The sequence below is a fragment of the Capra hircus genome, chromosome 20, assembly GCF_001704415.2.
Source record: "Capra hircus breed San Clemente chromosome 20, ASM170441v1, whole genome shotgun sequence".
NCBI classification, from domain to species: Eukaryota; Metazoa; Chordata; class Mammalia; order Artiodactyla; family Bovidae; genus Capra; species Capra hircus.
Window position 1 is genome coordinate 24,679,876 of NC_030827.1, and position 21,402 is coordinate 24,701,277.

A 21,402-nucleotide genomic window follows, 5' to 3' on the forward strand; every position below is an offset into this window, starting at 1 on the left:
TGAAGGCAAGATACAATGGTTGAGTCTTTCCCCAGAAGTATTTAGAGCTGTGGATTTCACTCCCTTCATCTGTTAAGAATCTCACAGTTCTGTGCTTGCACTAGAATGGATTAATTATGGAAGAACAAGCTATGTATTCAGAATTATCTAATTTGTCATACACATTGTGTGCACCGAGTAGAGGGAATCCTCTCTCATAGGGGAAGCATAGAGGTGACAGATCTTCCTATGACTCCTAAAAGTGAAACAAACCCTGGGGCATCAGTTAGCACTGCAGCAGAGATGAGGCATTGGAGAAGGCAATGGCACCGCAATTCAGTGCTCTTGCCTGGAGAATCCCAGGGATGGGGGAGCCTGGTGGGCTGCAGTCCAAAGGGTCGCTAGGAGTAGGACACGACTGAGCGACTTCACTTTGACTTTTCACTTTCATGCATTGGAGAAGGAAATGGCAACCCACTCCAGTGCTCTTGCCTGGAGAATCCCAGGGACGGGGGAGCCTGGTGGGCTGCAGTCCAAGGGGTTGCTAGGAGTCGGACACGACTGAGCGACTTCACTTTGACTTTTCACTTTCATGCATTGGAGAAGGAAATGGCAACCCACTCCAGTGTTCTTGCCTGGAGAATCCCAGGGACGGGGGAGCCTGGTGGGCTGCTGTCTATGGGCACAGAGTCGGACATGACTGAAGCAACTTAGCAGCAGCAGCAGCAGCAGATGTGAGCCATAGCATGGCCTTTGACTAAGGATATTGGCACATTCAAAGGCAGTCTGAAGGTAGAAAGAGGAATGGTCCTTTTAATGGTAGAATTATGGGTGGTGAAGCTTGTTTTTGGTCAGGAATTATGACCCCTAACTTCTCTAATTAGCTCTGAGCAAGAGCACTAGAGAAAGCCACAGAGGGATGTCTGCTGAGCCCCTAAGAGAGCTCTCAATCAGCTCCCCAGTGGGAATTCCTTGATCCTGCAACTCAAACTGTGAGACTCAGCCTCCACAATGCTTCCCAGGAGCAGGAAGAGCCATGTTGCTGCCTTGTCGATGTGTCCTCCTAATTTGTCAGTTATTCTGGAATAGACTACATCACTAATTTTTACTCATCTCAAGCATCTCAGTGCCAAAGCTATCCTCTTTTCTCCAGGGGCAGGCTGCACATGAGCTTCACAACCTCTGGCTCTAAAGACCAACTCAGTCTCACACTGATCTTCAGTCTCTTTTACTCACATACGTGGTTTCTCTGGTCCTTCAAATCATCTGACCAGCTAATTAAAATTGCTTCTGACCCCTATTTGTTTTATTTGTATTTGCATTCTCTTCCAACAATCACTAATTTTAAAATACAGTGAGCCAGCAGGGTACTACCAAAAACAGTTACTTTTCCCTCCGTCCCTGTCAATGTATTATTTCCCCAGGTTACTGGTTAAGTACAGTGATCAGCCATCCTGGTTGGCCTGGGACCTAAGGATTTTAGTACAGGGCAAGCTGGGGGACAGTTGGTCATCCTACATCAGGTGGCTGGCTGGTAACATCATAGGAATAATACAGGCGCTAGAGACTCTAGGTCAGAAGGCAGGAGGGTGTAAATGCTAGAGAGAAAATGAAAGAGTAGACGGAGTGCAAGTACATATATTTCTACTTGTACTATCAAGTAGAAAGAAGGCAGAGGGACTGGAAGCATTTGTAGAAGAAAAAAATCAAGAATAATCAAAATATTAATAGAAGACAGAACTCTGGGAAAATGAAACCTTCCAGGTGTAGAGAACTATACCTGGGAACCTCTGCAGAAAGAATAAAAAGGTAAATAGAAGGGCAAGCGCTATGTATGCCATGTTGAATAGGAAGGGAATGAAGAAAAAGACTTGTGAAAGCATGCCTTTCTACATGTGGTTATTTCTTTTTTTTTTTTTTTTCAAAATGTTCCCTCTGAAAAGAATAGTACAGTCTTTCCCGGTATAATATATAAAACATAGCATTGTATAATGTTTGAAGAAAACAAGAACAAGAATGAAATGAAAATGAAATGTTAGCTGCTCAGTCATGTCCAGCTCTTTGTGATCCCATGGACTGTAGCCCACCAGGCTCCTCTGTCCGTGGGATTCTCCAGGCAAGAATACTGGAGTGGGTTGCCATTTACTTCTCCAGGGGATCTTTCCAAGCCAGGGATCAAACCCAGGTCTCCCGAGTGGCAGGCAGATTCTTTATCAACTAAGCCACCAGGGAAGCCCCGGGAACAGGAATAAATCAGTTTAAAAATAATTGCTTGTATGAAAGTAATTTTCTCTTATCCCTCAAAGACAGGGAGGTTATCATCCGCTGGAAAATTACTAGGTCAGCCTATATTTAGTCTAACTTCTTGGGGTAGCAATCATTTTGTTAACTTGACAGACATTAATGAAGTGTCTAAATGAAGTGTTGAGTTCCATTTAAAATTCTGTACAGTCATTCTTTTCCAGGGTTTGTTTTGTGTTTTGTGTTGGCTCAATCACTGTGGGATGCTTAGCATCCTCGGTTCCAGGGCGTTAATTGTCGGAGGCCCCCAGGCATAGTAACAATCCCTGGCTGAAAACCATTTTCAAACTTGTCCCATCATAAATATTTCAGGGGACTAATCAATTACAGACTCAAGGGCTCTCTACCTCACATCTGAATCAGTATCTCTATTGGAGGAACCCAGAAATCTGGATATTCAATAGGAGTCCCTCCCAGGTGACTCTTAAAACCAGACAAACTTAGAAAACAATGACTCTGTATCCCTTTCCCCTGATATGCCAATGTGATCCCAAGCGCTTTTGGTCAGTTAGAAGTTGGCTGCAGTCTGATGTCACCTGACAAGTTCTTGCCTAGTCTCCACAATACCAGCAATTAAGGACAAAAGAGAATTTTATGTCACTAAATTGGATTGACAGGTAGCAGAGAATTGACAAAGAAGTAGGCTCAGCAGGTTGTCTTAAATAGAAATGTTTTGGATGGGAATATTGTCTCCAAATGCTTGATGTCCCCGCAATGAATGACATTTTATTCATTGTACTAAAAAGGTTATTCTACAAGTCTTATCATAACAAAGCTTCTTACCTTGCCACAAGTGCACTTTTGAAGAAATATGTACTTACATACTACTTCACAGAGCAATGTGAAGGTTTTTTTTAAGACTTGTCTTCAGTAAGCAAAAAAAAAAAAAAAAAAAGCAGAACTTTAGAAATAACCAAGTAGACCTTTAAAAAGAACAGTAATTATGATCCACTAATGAAGCCTTTTTTGGGGGTCATATTGTTCAGTCTCTAAGTCGTGTCTGACTCTTTGCAACCCATGGACTGCAGCACACCAGGTTTCCCTGTCCTTCACTGTCTCCCAGAGTTTGCTCAAACTCCTGTCCATTGAGTTGGTGATGCCATCCAACCATCTCCTCGTCTGTAGCCTGCTTCTCCTCCTGCCCTCAATCTTTCCCAGAAGCAGGGTCTTTTCCAGTGAGTCAGCTCTTCACATCAGGTGGCCAAAGTATGGGAGCTTCAGCTTCACCGTCAGTCCTTCCAGTGAACATTCAGGGTTGATTTCTTTGGTTGTTGTTCAGTTGCCAAATCATGTTCCACTGTTCATGACCCCATGGACTATAGCATGCCAGACTCCCCTGTCCCTCACCATCTCCCAGAGTCTGCCCAGGTTCATGTCCATTGAATTGGTGATGCCATCCAACCATCTCATCCTCTGTTGCTCTCTTCTTCTGCCTTTAGTCTTTCCCAGCATCAGGGTCTTTTCCAATGAATAGGCTCTTTGCCTCAGGTGGCCAAAGTATTGGAGCTTCACCTTCAGCATCAGTCCTTCCAGTGAATATTCACGGTTGATTTCATTTAGGATTGACTGGCTTAAGCTCCTTGTAGTCCAAGGGACTCTCAAGAGTCTTCTTTTATTAAATGTTTTAGCCTTTTTATAAAGCATAAAGTGAGATGTGTCTAATTAACTTATATAACGTGCCCATGAGAAAATTCTCAAAGATATTTGTAATACATAAAATAATGGCTATCATTTGTGGATACTAGGCATTGTATAAGTACTTGACCTTCTATAGGGTGACCAACCATACTAGTCTGCCTGGAAAGTCTCAGCTTTAGCACTGAAAGTCTTACCAAGAAACCACTTAGGTCTGGGTGGACCGTGCTTATTTGTTACCCTACATCTTCATCTGATTTAATCTTCAAAACAACCACATGTTATTGGTACTATAATTATCCCCATTTTACAGGTGAGGAAACTGAAGCATAGAGGGGTTAAGCAAACTGACCAAAATGACTGGTCTAGAAAGTTGCAGAGTTGGTGCTCAAACCCCTATCTGTTTCCATTTGTTTGCTTCCAAAGTCTACTTTCCTAGCTATTTTTTGCCAAGAAGTTACAGTCCTTACAGGTTTCATTATTTCTTCCTTGTCCCAGGAATAAAGTTTATCTATAGACTTAGCATCAAAGGAGCCTATTTAAAATTTCCTAGCAAATTAAAAAACAAAAACAGTTCCATGAGAAATTGTATCCCATTCAATAGCAACAGAATATTAAAGCCGCACTGAGTTCTCCAAGCCTTTGTATGTTGCTTGGAGAATTTGAGAATACTGGGCTTGGGGATATGAGACAAGAATACAGGGAAATCTCACCCTTGTGAAAAGTAGTGTTTGGGGAGAATGGTATGTGCCTGGCAGCCTCTCTGAAGACTGTGGCCACCCCAGGGTAGCATTTCAAAGAGGATGAGGTGGTGGTTGTCCTATCCGGTCACATCCACAAGGGGAATTGAAGAAGGGGATATGTTTTCTAGCCTGCCATTCAACCAAGATGGCTTATTTGATTTCTCGCACTAATAATCCCTGAGCTTAAATGAAGTTCTGGGCTGCATCTCCAGTTCAAATTGGAAAATAGTTTTCAAATTCACTGAAAACTAGACTTTTAAAAAGTTGTGCTTCTTGCATCCTATAGATCACATCCTCCTGAGATTGCTGGTTCTGAAAATTCTGATTTCTTCAGAATACCGCAACAGAATAAAGATGGGACATATTCATTGAATTAATAAAACAGTCTTGCGTGTATTGAATCACTCTTGTGACCCGAGAATAAATCCATCTTGACTGTGGTATATAATCCTTTTTATGTATTGTTGGATTTGATTTGCTAATATTTTGTTGAGGATGTTTATATCTATATGCATGAAAGATATTGGCCTGTAATTTTCTTTTTTTGGTAGTGTATTTGGTTTGAGCATCAGAGTAATGGCCTTGTAAAGTGAATTTGGAAGTATTCCTTCCTATACAATTTTTTTGAATAGTGTGAGAAGGAAGGGGTAAGTTCTTCTTTATGTATTTGGTAGAATTGCCCTGTGAAGCTGTCTGCTCCTAAACTTTTGTTTCCTGGGATATTGTCTTATTACATATTTGATTTAGCTTCTAATGATCAATCTGTTCAAATTGTCTGTTTCTTCTTGACTCCTTCTTGATAGGCCATGTATTTCTTCTAGGTTGTTCATTTTATTGGCAAATAGTTGTTCCTTGCAATCTCTTACGATCCTTTGTATTCCTGTGGTGTTGGTTCTAGATTCTTCTTTTTCATTTCTGATTTTACTGATTTTGACTTTCTTTTTTTCTTGATGAATCCTATTAGCGGTTTATCAATTTTATTTTTTCAAAAAACTATCTCTTGGTTTCATTAATATTTTTGTTTTTTTTATCTGTTTTATTTCCTCCCTTAATTATTTTTTTTTCTTTCTGCTGGCTTTTGGCTTTGTTCTTCTTTTTCTAATTCTTTTAGGTGGTAGATTAGGTTGTTTTGAAATTTTTCTTTCCTTTTTTTCTTTTTTTTTGAGTAAGGCCTGTATCACTGTGAACCTTCCTTTTAAAACCACTTATGCCTTCTATGGGGTTGCACAGAGTCGGACAGGACTGAAGTGACTTAGCATAGCATAGCATGCTGCATCTCACAGATTTTTGGAAGTTGTGTTTTCATTGTTGTTTGTCTCAAGACATTTTCTGATTTCCTCTTTGACCCACTGATTTTTTAGTAGCATGTTGTTTAGTCTCCTTGTGATCATTTGCAAGTCTGATCACTGCAAGTTTTTCCATTTATCTTTCTGTGGTTGATTTCTAGTTTCATATCGCTGTGATCCGAAAATAACTGTGGTCTTAAATTTGTTGAGGCTTGTTTGGTGTACCAGTATGTGGTCAATCCTAGAAAATATTCCATACATACTTTAAAAGACTGGGTATTCTTTTATGTTTTTTGGATGTAGTCTCGTATAGATATCAATTCAGTCCAACTATTCTATTGTGTCATTTAGGATCTTTGTTGCCTTACTGATTTTATGTCTGAAAAAGCTGTCCATTGTCAGAGAAGTATTAAAGTCTCCTACTATAATTGTATTCCTGTCAATTTTCCCATTTATTGTCTGTATTTGTTTTGCTCCTATGTTGGGTGCATGTATGTTAATGAGTATAATATCCTCTTCTTGTATTGATCACTTTATATTATATAACGCCTTCTTTATCTTTTGTTATAGCCTTCCTTTTAAAGTCTATTTTGTCTGATATGAGTATTGCTATTCCTGTTTTCTTGTTGTTTATGTTTCCATGAAATATCTTTTTTCACTCCCTCACTTTTGTCTGTGTGTGTCTTTCACCCTGAAGTGAGTCTCCTATAGATAGCAGATTGGGGTATCTTGTTTTTTAATCCAGTCAGTCATCCTAAGTCTATTGATCAGAATATTTAGTTTATTGACATTTAAACTAACTATTGATAAGTATATACTTATTACCATTTTATTTCTTATTTCCTGTTGTTTTTGTAATTCTTCTTTGTTTCCTTCATTGTGGTTGAACGGTTTTCTTTTGTAGTATGCTTGAGTTCCTTTCTTTTTTGTTTTTATGTATCTATTGTAGATTTCTGATTTGTGGTTACCATGAAGTTCATATATATTGATCCATTTAAATGGATTATCATTTAAGTTCAGACACATTCTAAAGGATCTACGTTTTTACTCCCCTCCCCTACATCTTGTGTTTGGAGTGTTATATTTTACATCTTCATGCTTATCATCCTTTTACTCGATTATAGTTACTGTTGTTGTTTAGTCACTAAGTCAAGTTCGATTTGTTTGTAACCGCATGGACTGTAGCCCACTGAGTGCCCCTGTTCATGGGATTTCCCAGGCAAGAATACTGGAGTGGGTTGCCATTTCCTCCTCCAGAGGATCATCCTGACCCAGGATCAGACCTGGGTCTCCTGCCCTGGCCGACAGATTCTTTACCACTGAACCACCAGGGAAGCCCTTATTGTGGTTATGGTTGCTTTTATAATTTTTGTCTTTTAATATACATATTGGCTTAAGTAATCTTCAGTCCTTACTCTATATTTGCCTGTATTTGGGGGATTTTCCCTTCCCTGATAGATTCTTACTTCAGCATTTCTTTTAAGATAGGTTTAGTATTGCTGAATTCTTTTAGTTTTTGCTTGTCTGAGAAATTCTTTCTCTCTCCTATTCTAAATGATAATTGTGCTGGGTAGAGTATCCTAAGCTGCAAGTTTTTGCCTTTCAGGACTTTGAATATATCATGCTACTCCATTCTGGCCTGCAAAGTTTCTGCAGAGAAATCAACTGGTAGCCTTATGGGGATTCCCTTGCATATGACTCTCCACTTTTTTACTGCTGCCTTTAGAATCTTCTCTTTAATTTCAGCCATTTAAATGATGATATGCAGTGGGGTGGGGTCATTTGGGTTCATCCTGTCTGGGACTCTGTGCTTCCTGTATCTGGTGTCTGTTTCCTTCTTTAGATTTGGGAAGTTTTTAGTCATAATTTATTCAAATACATTTTCGATCCCCTTCTCTCTCTTTTCTCCTATGGAACCCCTATGATGTGAATGTTGGCACATTTTATATCATCCTATAGCCCTCTTACGTTGCTTTCTTTTCATTTGTCTCTCTGTTTGCCATTCTGATTGGGTGATTTTCATTCTTGTATCTTCCAGATCACTTATGCATTCTTCTGTGTAGTTTAGCATGCTGTACATTGCTTTTAGAGTGTTTTTTATCTCAGAAATTGAATTATCTGTTTTTGATTGGGTCTTCTATATAGTTTCTAGTTCCTTATTAAAATGATCTGGGCTTACAAAATGGAGAAGGCCATGGCATCCCACTCCAGTACTCTTGCCTGGAAAATCCCATGGATGGAGGAGTCTGGGTCGGCTGCAGTCCATGGGGTCGCTAGGAGTCGGACATGACTGAGCGACTTCACTTTCACTTTTCACTTTCATGAATTGGAGAAGGAACTGGCAACCCACTCCAGTGTTCTTGCCTGGAGAATCCCAGGGATGGGGGAGCCTGGTGGGCTCCCGTCTATGGGGTCACACAGAGTCAGACACGACTGAAGCGACTTAGCAGCAGCAGCAGCAGGGCTTACAAAAATTCTCTTTCTTAATTCATAAGTATTTTATTAACAACTTTTAAAATTCATTGTCTGGTAGACTGATTATCTTTCTTTCATTTATTTTTTCAGGGGCTTTTATCTTGCTCTTTCAGTTGAGAATATTTCCTCGACCTTTTCATTTTCTTAACTTTCTCTGTCTCCATAAATATAGGTGAAACAGTCATCTATTGTGGTGTTTTTTATGTGGGAGCATTTCTATGTAGACTGCATGTGTCCAGTGTCTTTGGTGCAAGAAATTTTATGTGAATGCCAGCCACATCCTTCCTCAGGTGTGCTGGTCACTATCACCTTGATAGGGTGTGTGGCTTGTGTTGAAGGAGCTAAAACCTGCACAAAGTGTGAGATAGGATTTCCTCTCTATTTAGTGGCTTCACCATCTTATCAGAAGCGGGGTCTGCTCCCAAGTTGCCAGAGTGGTAGCCTTGAAGATTGAGCAGGTTTTGTTTCTGTTAAGTGTGTTTTTCCTTCTCCCCACACTGGGGCCTTGCTTTTACCCCAGTGTTGAAGCATGTGGGGCTTGTGTGCTTACAGAGGTCCAGTGTGCTTTCTGTGTATGTGTCTGCACCTCCACTCTCACACGCAGCCCAAAGTCATGTCTTCTCCCTTGTTGTGGTTGTCCCAGATCTAGTACAAGGTTGTGGCAGAAAGTGAGCCGGGCCTGAGCGTTTGCCCTAGCATGACTGGAGACTGCGGCATTGCAGTTGCAGGAACTGAAGCAGCTGTGCCATTGTCAGGAGGCTGGGCGACTTCCGTGGTGCTGTTTGAGTGAGTGGCAGAAAGGCTGCCACGGCCCCACCTGAATCACCTCCCAGGTCACCTCTGCATCTCTAGATTCAGTCTTTTCTCAGGACCCGGCTGTCCTACATCCAGCGTAAAGCTACGGCATGGAACGGGCAGGACTGGAGCATTTACTTAGCTGGAACTGGGGATGGCCGTATGTGTTGGGGGGAATCTTTCTTGCAGCCTTGGTTGTTTTCTTGCAGCTTTCTGCCGGTTTCCGGTTAGTTTTCTGTGAGAACTGTTCCACATACAGATATATTTTTGATATGTTTATGGTAGGACGTGAGCTCCATGTCTACTTATTCCGCCATCTTGACCCCTCTCCACTTTAAGCATTTTGAAACTTAAACTTTGATTCTTCTCTGCATACGATAAGCTTTGGCATATCCATATTATGAAGTACAATACTTCCATTAAAATCACATCCTAAACAAAAACTTTTTGACATAGAGATATCTCCACAAAAAAAGGTGAAAATTTTATATACCTTTTCTTAAATTTATTTCTTAATTGGAGGAAGATTGCTTTATAATGTTGTGTTGGTCTCTGTAGCGCAACAGTGTGAATCAGCCATAATTATGCACATATCCCCTCCCTTTTGAGCCTCTCTCCCCTCCCCCCATGTATTCCTTTTGTAACTTGCTTTTCTCCTTAAATTTAGTGAGTATTTTTCCACTTCAGTCAATATTTTTCTGGAAAATGATTTTTATTAGCAGGATAGTATTTTATAACTTGAATAGACTTTAGTTTGCTTAACAAATTTCTTACATTTTCAACATTTCAGATTACAGAATGCCTCACAAATTTTGTATAATTTTATTGTAACAGAGTAAATTCTTTAATTCTTGCTCTTCTACTTCTCAAATTATATTAAGAGCCTTAACATACTCTCTGGCAGAAAGATTGTTCTAATTTATGCTACAAATCAGCAACAAAGAGGTATTGTTTACCATACTAAGCAACACTGAATATCATAATTTTTAGCCTTATTGACTAGACAAAATCCCCCCAAAATACAAATATTTCTTCAGTTCAGTTCAGTCCAATCACTCAGTCATGTCTAACTCTTTGCAACTCCATGGACTGCAGCACGCCAGGCTTCCCTGTCCATCACCAACTCCCAGAGCCTACTCTAACTCATATCCATCGCGTTGGTGATGCCATCTAACCATCTCATCCTCTGTCGTCCCCTTCTCCTCCTGCCTTCAATCTTTCCCAGCATCAGGGTCTTTTCCAAAGAGTTGGTTCTTTGCATCAGGTGGCCAAAGTATTGGCGTTTCAGCTTCAGCTTCAGTCCTTCCAATGAATATTCAGGACTGATTTCCTTTAAGAGGGACTGGTTGGATCTCCTTGCAATTTCCTCTTATGTTTCCCTATTTGTTGTTGTCTTTTTGTTCCTCGGGCACAAGAGGCCCTTCTTGTGCCAGAGGAAGGATATATAGGTGAATATGCCATTCAGAGTTACGAAGGGACACAAAAAGCATACTTAGCTTGGATTTTTAAAAAATATACAATAAAATGATTATTTACAGAGATGTGGGCAGGGCTGAGGGACCAACAAAAATGTTGAGGCACTGTGATATTGGGATTTCTAGTAAGAAACATATATTCCATCTTGGGCTCCATTTCTGTCACAGAGCTTCTAAAATCCTTGGAGTTTCCTAAGTGGAGAGAGAGAGACAAAAGACATTTTTTTTATTATGTTAACAGTTACCTTTGGAAAGCCCCTAGGTAATCTAAGGATGGGGGTTGGTTGCCAGAATAGCCAATCATGTGGTTAGAGGTTTAGAAAACTTTCAGTCCTCATCCTTGGGAGAGAAGAACTAGAAACTGAATTCAGTTACCTATGGCCAAGGATTTGATCAATCGTGCCTATGTAATGAAACCTCCATAAAACTCAAAAGGAGGTGGTTCATAGCGTTTCCATGTTGGTGGACAATTCAAGGAGACAGGCCCCCAGCGAAAGTGTGAAAACTCCTCCCCGTTTCCCCTTATCTTGTCCTATGCGTCTCTTCCATCTGCCTCTTCCTGAGTTTATACTATATATTATAACTAACTAGTGATCTACTAAGTATTAATAAAATGTTTCTCTGAGTTCTCTGAGCCAGTCTAGCAAACTAGTCCAATACAAGAAAGGGGCTATTAAAACAGCCAGTCTATATAGCCGGTTATTAGAAACACAGGTAATAAGCTGGGCTTGCAACTGATGTCTGAAGTTGGGGTTAGAGGAGAAATCTTGTCAGACTGAACCCTTAACTTGTGGGATCTAAGGGTAGATAGTGTCAGAATTGAGATGAATTTTAGGATATCCAGCTGGTATAAGAGAATTGCTTGGTGATATGGGGAAAACTCCCACACATCAGAATTGATGCACATTTATAGGCACCCAGAGACCAGTAACAATGGGAAGTCATGACCCCCTTGATCCTAAAGAAACAATGTGGGCTGGAGCCAGAGGAGAAAAGGCAGTCTCATCAGAGCTGCTTTCAGAGGGAGGCAATCCCAGCTACAACCTGGAATCAAAACAGCAAGAGGCAGGGAATAAAATACTTCAATCTGCCTGTCTTTCCGCAGGCTGCTGTCTGTTGGTGCCTTCAGCTGGGTAAATTCAACTTGAAATCAGAGAGCTGTGCCCTGAGGCCACAGAACAGGGCAGAGAAAGACAAGAAAACAATAGAAGAATCAACACAGTGGATACTTACGGCATTTTTTTGTTTTTGTTTTTGTTTTCTATTTAGTACTCCTATTTTATTTTTACATTCAGTACTTCTAAAATGCATTTGTAATTTTTCTTTCGATTGTACTGTATCATAGGTATAAGCTTTTTATTTAATTTTTCTAGATACCTATATAGTTATCTTAGGTACATATGCTGTATCATATTCCTATTCATTTTATCAACTGCCATTATCAAACTAAATTTTTACAGTGGGGTTCTTTTCAGTGTTTCCTACTGATTCATTTATTTCTGTGCAGTAACACAGTATTTTCGTTATTGTGGCATGACAGTATGGTTTATCACTAGGTAGAGCAGCTCCCAAGTGTTCTTAAGTTCTGATGAAAATTATTAGGAAAAAGTAGCTTTGAAAACTGGGGGGAAATCTCAAATATAAAAACCTTAATTACTCAGCTATGTTTTAAAATGGATACTGCTATGTGATATGTGCAAGTTTTCATTCTCTCCTGTGGAATCTCGATATATATTACTAGATAATAGAAGGAAGTTTTTCTGTTTCATTATACTCATTATTTTGGCATATTTTTTAGATTCCACATACACATGATAATATACAGCATTTTTCCTTCTCTTACTTATTTCACTAAGTACAATATTCACCATGTCCACCCATGCTGCATATTGCAAAATTTCATTCCTTTTTTTAATGGCTGATTGGTATCTCATTGTGTATATATACCGCATCTGCTTATCCTCTCATTTGTTGATTGACCCTTAAGTTACTTCCATATCTTTGCTGTTGTAAATAATGCTGCTATGAACATTAGGGTGCGTGCATCTTTTCAAATTAGTGTTTTGTTTTGGTCAAATATATACCCAGAAGTGGAACTGCTGTATCATATGGTAATTCTATTTTTAGTTTTTCTGAGGAACATCTGTTTTTCTACAATAGCTACACCAATTGACATTCCCACCAACAGTGGACACATCCTCGCCAACATCTGTTATTTGTGGTCTTTTTGATGAGAAAGTCTCTGACAAGTGTGAGGTGACATCTCATTGTTTTGATTTGCATTTTCATGATCTTAGCAGTGTTAATTATCTTTTCATGTGCCTGTTGGTCATCTGTATGTCTTCTTTGGAAAAATATCTATTCAGGTCTTCTGCCCATTTTTAACTGGGTTGTTTGGTTGTTGTTTTTTTATGTTGAGTTGCATGAGCTGTTTACACATTTTGAATATTAACCCCTTAATACTTGTATCATTTGCAGATATTTTCTCCCATTCAATAGACTGTCTATTCTTTTTGTTGATGATTTCCTTTGCTACGCAAAAGCTTTTACATTTAATTAGGTCCCATTTGTTTATTTTTGCTTTTGTTTCCTTTACCTTAGGAGATTATTCATATATATTCTCAAATAGAAAGTATACACTTACATTATTTTCAAGTATACATAGTGCATTTAAGAAAAATTACTACATACCATGTCATAGAGAAAGTCTCAACAAATTACAAAGAATGGTATTCTAGAAGCCATTTTATATTACCTCAGTATATTTTTTATTTGTCCTTGAAGTTAGAAAACACTAATAAACAGGATTTTGTAAATATATACATGCAAATATACATGCTCTTATATAGTAAATAATGCTGAGGAAACATAAAAGAAAATAGTTACTTCGAATCATTTATTTAGTTACTTAGAATTCTTCATTTTTCAAATTTAAATACTGTTCTGTTATTTTGTGGAGAACATCTAGCCAACTCAATTGCTAAAACAGAGTTATTTTCAAATTATGTCCAAGCTATAAATCAGCACATTGAATCAACATTTTAATTCTTGTTTCCAACTAATTATTTGAGAGCCTTTGAAGAGAACAGTGGTTATTATTGAAAAGCCTGTTTTTGTTTAGCTTTAGTTTAGTTGCTAAGTCATGTCCAAATCTTTGTGATTCCACGGACTGTAGCCCACCAGGCTCCTCTGCCTACGGGATTTCCCAGGCAAGAAAACTGGAGTGGGTTGCCATTTCCTTCTCCAGGGCCTCTTCCTGACCCAGGGATCAAACCTGCATCTCTTGCACTGATAGCCGGATTCTTTACCGCTCAGCCACCAGGGAAGCCCATATTTTTGTCAAGCTTGTGTAGATGATTATTAGGTATTTTGGATCTTTTTTTACCTGAAGTTGTTGTGTTTTTTAAAAATTCCTCTTCAGATGTGCTAAGACCATTAATAGCAATTTCCAGATAATCACAAGTAGGTGAGAAATAAGCTAAGGGCAGTTAGTGGGATAAAAATCTCCAGTGACTTTTGGACTTCCAGGAGTGGTCCACCATCTTCAGAAAAAGAAAAATCCTGGAGAAGTTTAAGGGGACTTACACTGCACATTAAAAATTAGATCAAAATATGAGGTGATCCAGTGATTAAGATATTATGCCTCCACTACAGGGGGGATGGGTTCTATCCCTGGTCAGGGAACTAAGATCCTGCGTGCCAAGTAGTATGGTCAAAAAATACAAACAAACAAACCCCAAAACAAATATATATATATAACAAATAGAATATACACATTACATAATATATATAAATTATAATACATAATTATAATATATATCATATATATGAGATACATGTCTTTTTAACTAAATCAATTTATATATTATATAATTTATGTATTATACATATAATATATATAAAATATCACCATATATATTATATATAATATATATATAACATCAGCATATATATTTTATATATGGTAATGTTATAATAATATATATAATATACAATAATATATTATATACAATAACATATATAATACATAATAATATTATATATAATATTATATATAAGGTGATATTAGAGTTTAAATTTGAAGTCGTTGTAGATGCTATAAAACTGTGATTTGCCTGACACCCTCTTCCTGCAGTTCTGGGTCTGAGATTGTTGTCAATACAAACCCTGTGTACCTTCTGGCCTGCCTTCCTTTTTCTGAAGCTTGTCACCTGCCTCCCAAGCCATGGTGCTGCCACCGTTGCCAGAGCCTTTGCTAAACTTCTTAGGTGGCTGCTGTTCAGGTGGAAGCCCCGAGTCTGCACTTTTCTCCCTGACGGAGCGAGCCCTAACCAGGCTGAGTCATCCTTCTGTCCCCAGAATGGATGAAATGTCACACTGTGTGGCATGGGTCTGATTTTCTGAGCAGTCACTAAGGGGCTAGATGATACAACTCAGAGTTCAGGAGAGTCTACTGCCTGTGAGTTGAAACTTGACTGATGAGATATGGGAAATAGTAGGGAACAGGGCAATTTCCCCTCCTTTATTCCCTGTGGAGTGCTCTAATATTCGATTTTCTCCTGAAGGTCTTCTGCATAAGTTCCAGGTGCCTGGCCAACACCCCTGCCCAGAGGCTGCAGTCTCTTTATAGTCATTGTGAAACAGTGGCCAGCACAGCCACACATCACATCACTTTGTTTCTTATATTTTCTTCCCTTTTTCTCCCTATTTCCTCACCTTTACCATTCTGGGCTTGCACATGCCAAATTGTATTGCAACTTGAAGGCACCCAAATAGTGTCTCAGGCTCTGTCTTTTTGTAGAAAAGATTTCCTAAAAGCTATAGCAACAGTTTTCACTTTAGTGGAGAGCTGGCGTTTTCCCCTGGCCCCTAGGAGTCACCCTCCACTTTTTTCTACCTTGCTCTCTGCCCTGGGAGGTTGATGAACTGTATCTACAGGACACCCACACCCTCTGGCTACTAGATAGGTCCAGCCAATAGGATGCCCCAGTAGGAAATTGAAGGGAGAAAAGTATTTATTTTCCTGGTGCCTATGAGGTCACCTTGGCTGACTATGTCCCTCAAGATGAAAGTCAGAGCTGGAGTTCTCTATCTGACCTTCTTTTTGATTTCTGAGACCTGCTTCCTCCTCTCACTCCTTTGGACCTAGGGAACCTAAGAGCTCCACACTGCTACCCTCAGGGTAGGGTGCTGCCTTGTGGTTCAAGTCCACCCTGCCCACTCCTCTGTAATCTATCTCTTTATAAATAAATTATTCTAATTTGAATTATTCCAATTTGACTGTGCCATCTGCTTCCTGTTGGGATGAGTAATGAGAAGGAATGGTTAAATGATATTATTGTTTATCTGTGTTGGAATTGTGTGTAACCATTACAAATCACTTAATGTTCTCTAGCAAAAGAAAGTAATGCACTATTTTTTTTCTAATCGCTTAAGAAGTCAAGCAATCAGGGTTCTGGCAAAAGCAAACAAACAAGACCGGTCAGAATTCCATCTCCTGTGTGGATGAAAATAATCAATAAGTAATCTATAATAGGAATAGAAATGATTAAAAAAAAATAAAAAGAGTTTTATTTGAGCCAAAGTGAGGACTATCGCCTGGAAGACAGCCTGTCAGCTCTGAGGAACTGCTGCAGAGACACATGATTGTCACCATAGTTTTATATCTTGTCAGAACCAGGAACATTAAATAAGCCAGGCATTTACTTCTCCAGTGGCTCAGATGGTCAAGAATCTGCCTGTGATGCAGGAGACTCAGGTTCAGTCCCTGAGTTGGGAAGATCCCCTGGAAAAGAGCATGGCAACCCACTCCAATATTTTTGCCTGGAGAATTCAATGCACAGAGAAGCCTGGCCGGCTACAGGCCATAGGTTTTTGGAGAGACAGACACAACTGAAGCAACTTAGCATGCACACGTACTTCAAGGTTACAGAAAAACAGGTCAGCATTCACACAGTGAGTCAGTATGGCCTTTGCACCAAGGAAGGGAGTCTTATAACGGAAGGAGGAACAGCATTGGTGTCCCAGGACGGGAATCATTTGCTCTTTATTTTTAACATAGACATTCTTTACTTCTGGTCAATGTGCCCTTTTCTTCAATAATTAAAGCAGGTGTAAAACAGGCTGTTTTAGTTAGCAGTTAAAATTCAAGTCAACTCATATATTAGCCAGAATGACTTCCTCATAGCTCAATATGTGAAATTTTCTTTTATCGCCTGAAAGGGTCTTTAATGAAGGAATCATTTATGGGAGAGCAGGCAGAGTAAAGGGAATCAACAGGGAATTGTGAAGTACCAGGAACAAGAAATAGCAGAAGATATCACCATCCCAAGTGTTGAAGGGGCATAAGGAGGAAACAGCGTTGGAATACTGGTGCCGGATACAATTCCACGTCTCGGAAAAGAAGCTGTCCCTGCAGACCTCCAGTCCCGGGGAATGCAGGTCCTGCCGGAGCCTCATCTGCAGCAGGCTGGCAGTGGAGAATGAAATGCCCTCCTCTTCCACCCCTCCTGCCCGCCAGCTTCCTCTCTCCAATCTCTGCTCTGCAGTCAGTGCCTCCTATTGGCTGAACCTAGTTGGAAACTAGCATGACACGGCCCATCAGGGCGGGCCTGCTTGGGCTCAGAGTGGGGCTGAGTAGGGCAGAGGATGGTCTGGGTTGGTGGGAGGTAGGGAGGGCAACAGACAATAACCAAGACAATCAGGATATCAAACCCTTTGCAAACATAATCCTAATTTTGAGAAAAGTGATACATGTATTTATGTATAAGAGAATTCTTAACTATAAATTTAAAGTAGCTATCTCATGGTGGTAGAGGAATAATAAATGGTTTTTATTTTTTATAGTGCTTGGTATATCGCCCAAATTTTTTTTTAAATGTATTACTTTAAAATTTATCTTAGGAAAAATAAATGCTAATTGAATGATATGTTTAATTTTAACTTTTAAAGGAAAACATTTCCTATCAGTGGCTCCTCACGTTAAGAACTTCACTTTCTGAAATTTCTCAGAAGATCTCACCTAGAGTAAGATCAAGGCCAACGAAAGGATGTTTGTGTTTGTTTCTCAAAGTACTAGCTTGTTTTCACACTATTCTGCCCAATAATAGAAAAGAATAATCTAATATGGGACAAAGGGCATCCCAGTCCTAGTCATATTAGTAGATGTAATCCATTAATTACTATTAACTTTGTTATATAGCAGAGATGGTCTATGACATTCACTTTATCAAAGAACAAAATTTGTGATCCTAGAGTTGGATGCACAATCACCAACTTCATATAAACACCTAGCTTCAAAATGCTTTCAATTTAGTTAAACTATAAACCAACATTTCTGTTTTCAAAACGACTTGTATAGCTTCTGATTTATTTTTCTACTGTTTCATACCTCTCGCACCTGCCTGTAAACTACAAACAAAGCACCATAGAGGAGCTCGGGTGTTATCAGCAGTCAGCAGCTACGCTGTTGTTTTCCATACCCAGATTCCTGTGCTATTCATAGCATTGTCCTCAGCCTCACATGGGGTCCGGGGTAAAGGCAGCTGCTGCTGCTGCTAAGTCACTTCAGTCGTGTCCGACTCTGTGCGACCCCATAGAAGGCAGCCTACCAGGCTCCCCAGTCCCTGGGATTCTCCAGGCAAGAACACGGGAGTGGGTTGCCATTTCCTTCTCCAATGCATCAAAGTGAAAAGTCAAAGTGAAGTCACTCAGTCGTGTCCGACTCTTAGCGACCCCATGGACTGCAGCCCACCAGGCTCCTCCATCCATGGGATTTTCCAGGCAAGAGTACTGGAGTGGGGTGCCATTGCCTTCTCCAAAGGCAGGTACTTTCCCCCAAAGAGGTACTTCACATGTAGAGAATGAGACAGCAAATCCTTGGAATGTCACAGACCAGCTGTTGAAGGCAATTGTTCCTAACCACCAATGTCTCAGCCGCTCCTTTGGGCCAAAGCAGCAGTTGGGGGAAATAGAAGCAGCCGATGTTCTGTATAAATTCAGACACCCACGTAAGCCGGGCCTCAGAACTTTCATTGCGTGCCAAGCTATTTAAAGCTAAGGATTATGCAGTGAGAACAGATGCAGTGCATTTTGCCATCTTCTGAAATCTAACATTTTAAGTAACATTTAAAGAGCATAGTTTAAATTTTCTTGAATTCAGTCATTGTACTTTTCAAAGTGGTTTCCTAAACTTCATAATAATTTAAGTATGATTTACTGCATCTTAATATTTCATAAATATCCACAGAACATACACTGTGCTTTAAAAAATACTGCAGCTAAGATTCAGCTTAATATATTTCAGATCCAATTTTCCAGTACTATTTTTTAACCTTCATATTCTATATTTACAAAGCTATGCTATAATAAAATACACTGAAAAGAAAAGCTTATTAAGCGAAGGAGATCACAGCTCTTTTTAGCAATATAAAACACTTTCATAAAATGGATAAGAATTTCTTAAATTGGTGTGGCTCTTTTGCCATCAACTGTTACAAATGCAAGCTTCTCTGGCATTGTTGAAGTAAGGAAGAAATAATTCTGAGTCGTTTCTACTATCAGACGACAATCTCCTAAACTGTCAGTGTTTCAGGTGTTAAGAATAGCATCAACCTGAGCTGTAGGAACATATTTAACAACTTTCCTTTCGGAATAAAAATAACAAAGACAACCTCAACATACCAGGAATTATGTCTGTGTTTTTAATCTTCATAAAAATCATTTCAAACGTGGGTAATACACACATTCCCGTGATACCATGGGCTAAACTAGAATCTTCCTCTCGACGTATGAACAGACACTAACCCGACACGATGTCACTTGGTCCCAGCCGAATCCTTTACTTCCACCACCAGAATTCCATCGTGACAGAGGATCGCTGACAAATCTTTGGTTTCAATGCCGTCGGGCAGTTTATACTGTCGGGTGAAGCTTCTGGAGATAAAACCATGCTCATCCATTCTGGTTCCATGTTGAGCTTTTATCAGCAGCCAGCCCTCGAAGGTCTGAATGATGATATCTTCGGGGAGGAATTGGACCACGTCCAGCAGGACCTGGAAGCGGGATTCGCCTCTCTGGGGCGGCATCTCAGCGGCGTCCACTGGAGGAGCCTGGGCCGCCCTGGCCTTCCCCAGGTCCACCGTGGTTGGCCCGGGCAGTGCATATAAAGCGTGATCCAGCCTGCAGTCTTCCAGACCTCGAGCTTCGAACTCCTGCTCGTATCGCACTGGAGTCTCGATGAGGTGCCTCAGGATGATTTTTGCCATAGTGGAGGCCAAGCCGGCATCCAGCAGCGTCCTCCCCGTCCGACGTCCGCGTGGAGCTTCGCCGCTGCCTTCCAGCTAGATTATCAGAAGAGAGCTGCTCTTCGCTTCTAACTCCGCGCAGACGCAACTCTTTAATTAGACCTGAATCACAGTGCCGCACGCTCCCTCTTGTCTTTTCGCTCCTGCTGACAATGAACAGCTATTTATAGGGTGTGTTTCGAAGTTGCTTTTAGCACACAGCCTGCTCGAGCTGCCGAGTCAAGGATTGCCCTTACATTCTCAGTTATCCTTGGCAAGTGTGTCGGCCTCGCTTACCCAGAGAGAAAAAGAGAGTCAGAAACAATATTTGAGAAATATCTGAGTGCTCTGTCTTTGTGAACTACAGTGAACTGAGGGATCAGAACAACCTAGAGATGAGCACTTATCTTGGATAAACTAAGTCTGCACTAATCCTAGTCTCCAGGCACAAAGTCAGGGGGAGGTGACTTGAGCTTTAAATTGACTAGGAATCAATTACACACACACAGGCCCATTAAAATCTCAAACATTCAACAAGCCCTCAGCCCTCTGTCCTATACATTTACTTTCATTTCATCCTTTAATCTTCTATCCTTAAGTGACATCTGAGCCAGGCCATCTGGGTTTCTTACATTTGACTCATGAAAAATGAGATCAAATGACTGAGCCAGACAATGATGTCCAACCTCAGATGGGGTTGGAAAGGCATAGAACAGAGAATTTTAGTAAGGAAAATAGAGCTCCAGGGCAGAGAAAAAGCTTAAAGCTTTTTAATTATTTGATACTAAAGCCCAGAAAACTAAGGATTAATCTAGTAGTGGCTCTGCTGTTGAAATGGCAAAAATTAATAACATAACTCTTAACTGTAACCCCTTTAACATTAAATTTAGATTGAAAAAGAATGAGGTAACTCTTTATCCACTGCTATGGCAAGATATCCAACACATGTTAAGTACAAAAGGAAAGTCCAGGACAGCATATAATGTGCTGTATTTGTCTTTCATTTTAAGTAGGCATTTGCTTCTGAAATAGAATCTGAAAGTTATGTCATGGGGAACAGAAGTTGCCTCCTAGGATGGTAGCAGAGTGATCAGAAGGCAGGGGCTAGAGGGAGACTTGCCTATCACTATAAACACATTTGTGCTTTTAACATTTATACTGTGTTTGTAATGAACATACACACAAGAGGGTTTAAAATATAGAAAACTTCCTCTCCATAGAGGTTAGTATTGTCTAGAATAGGTAGACTCCAGAATACCTTTCTTTGAAACACATGTCCATTTTCTTAGAATTAAAAATAAATCTAACTAGTTTTTAGTTTTAGTTTTTTACGGTAAAAAATCTGCCTGCAATGCCAGAGACCCAGGTTTGATCCCTGGGTTGGGAGGATCCTCTGGAAAAGGGAATGCCAACCTTTTCCAATATTCTT

At 39.9% G+C, this 21,402-nt stretch overlaps 1 protein-coding gene across 1 annotated transcript; it reads right to left on the minus strand.

Annotated features, from left to right (window-relative positions):
* On the minus strand, positions 9,906 to 20,158 carry HSPB3 (heat shock protein family B (small) member 3). The gene is made up of 2 exons (XM_018065796.1): positions 19,495 to 20,158; positions 9,906 to 10,881 (listed from the first exon to the last, which is right to left on the minus strand). Exon 1 carries the CDS (start codon positions 19,953 to 19,955, stop codon positions 19,506 to 19,508), a length of 450 nt encoding a protein of 149 aa, XP_017921285.1. The 5' UTR covers positions 19,956 to 20,158; the 3' UTR covers positions 9,906 to 10,881; positions 19,495 to 19,505.

Excerpts from the sequence above, each read along its gene's own strand:
- HSPB3 (XM_018065796.1), bottom strand. The coding sequence starts at position 19,955 with ATGGCAAAAATCATCCTGAGGCACCTCATCGAGACTCCAGTGCGATAC.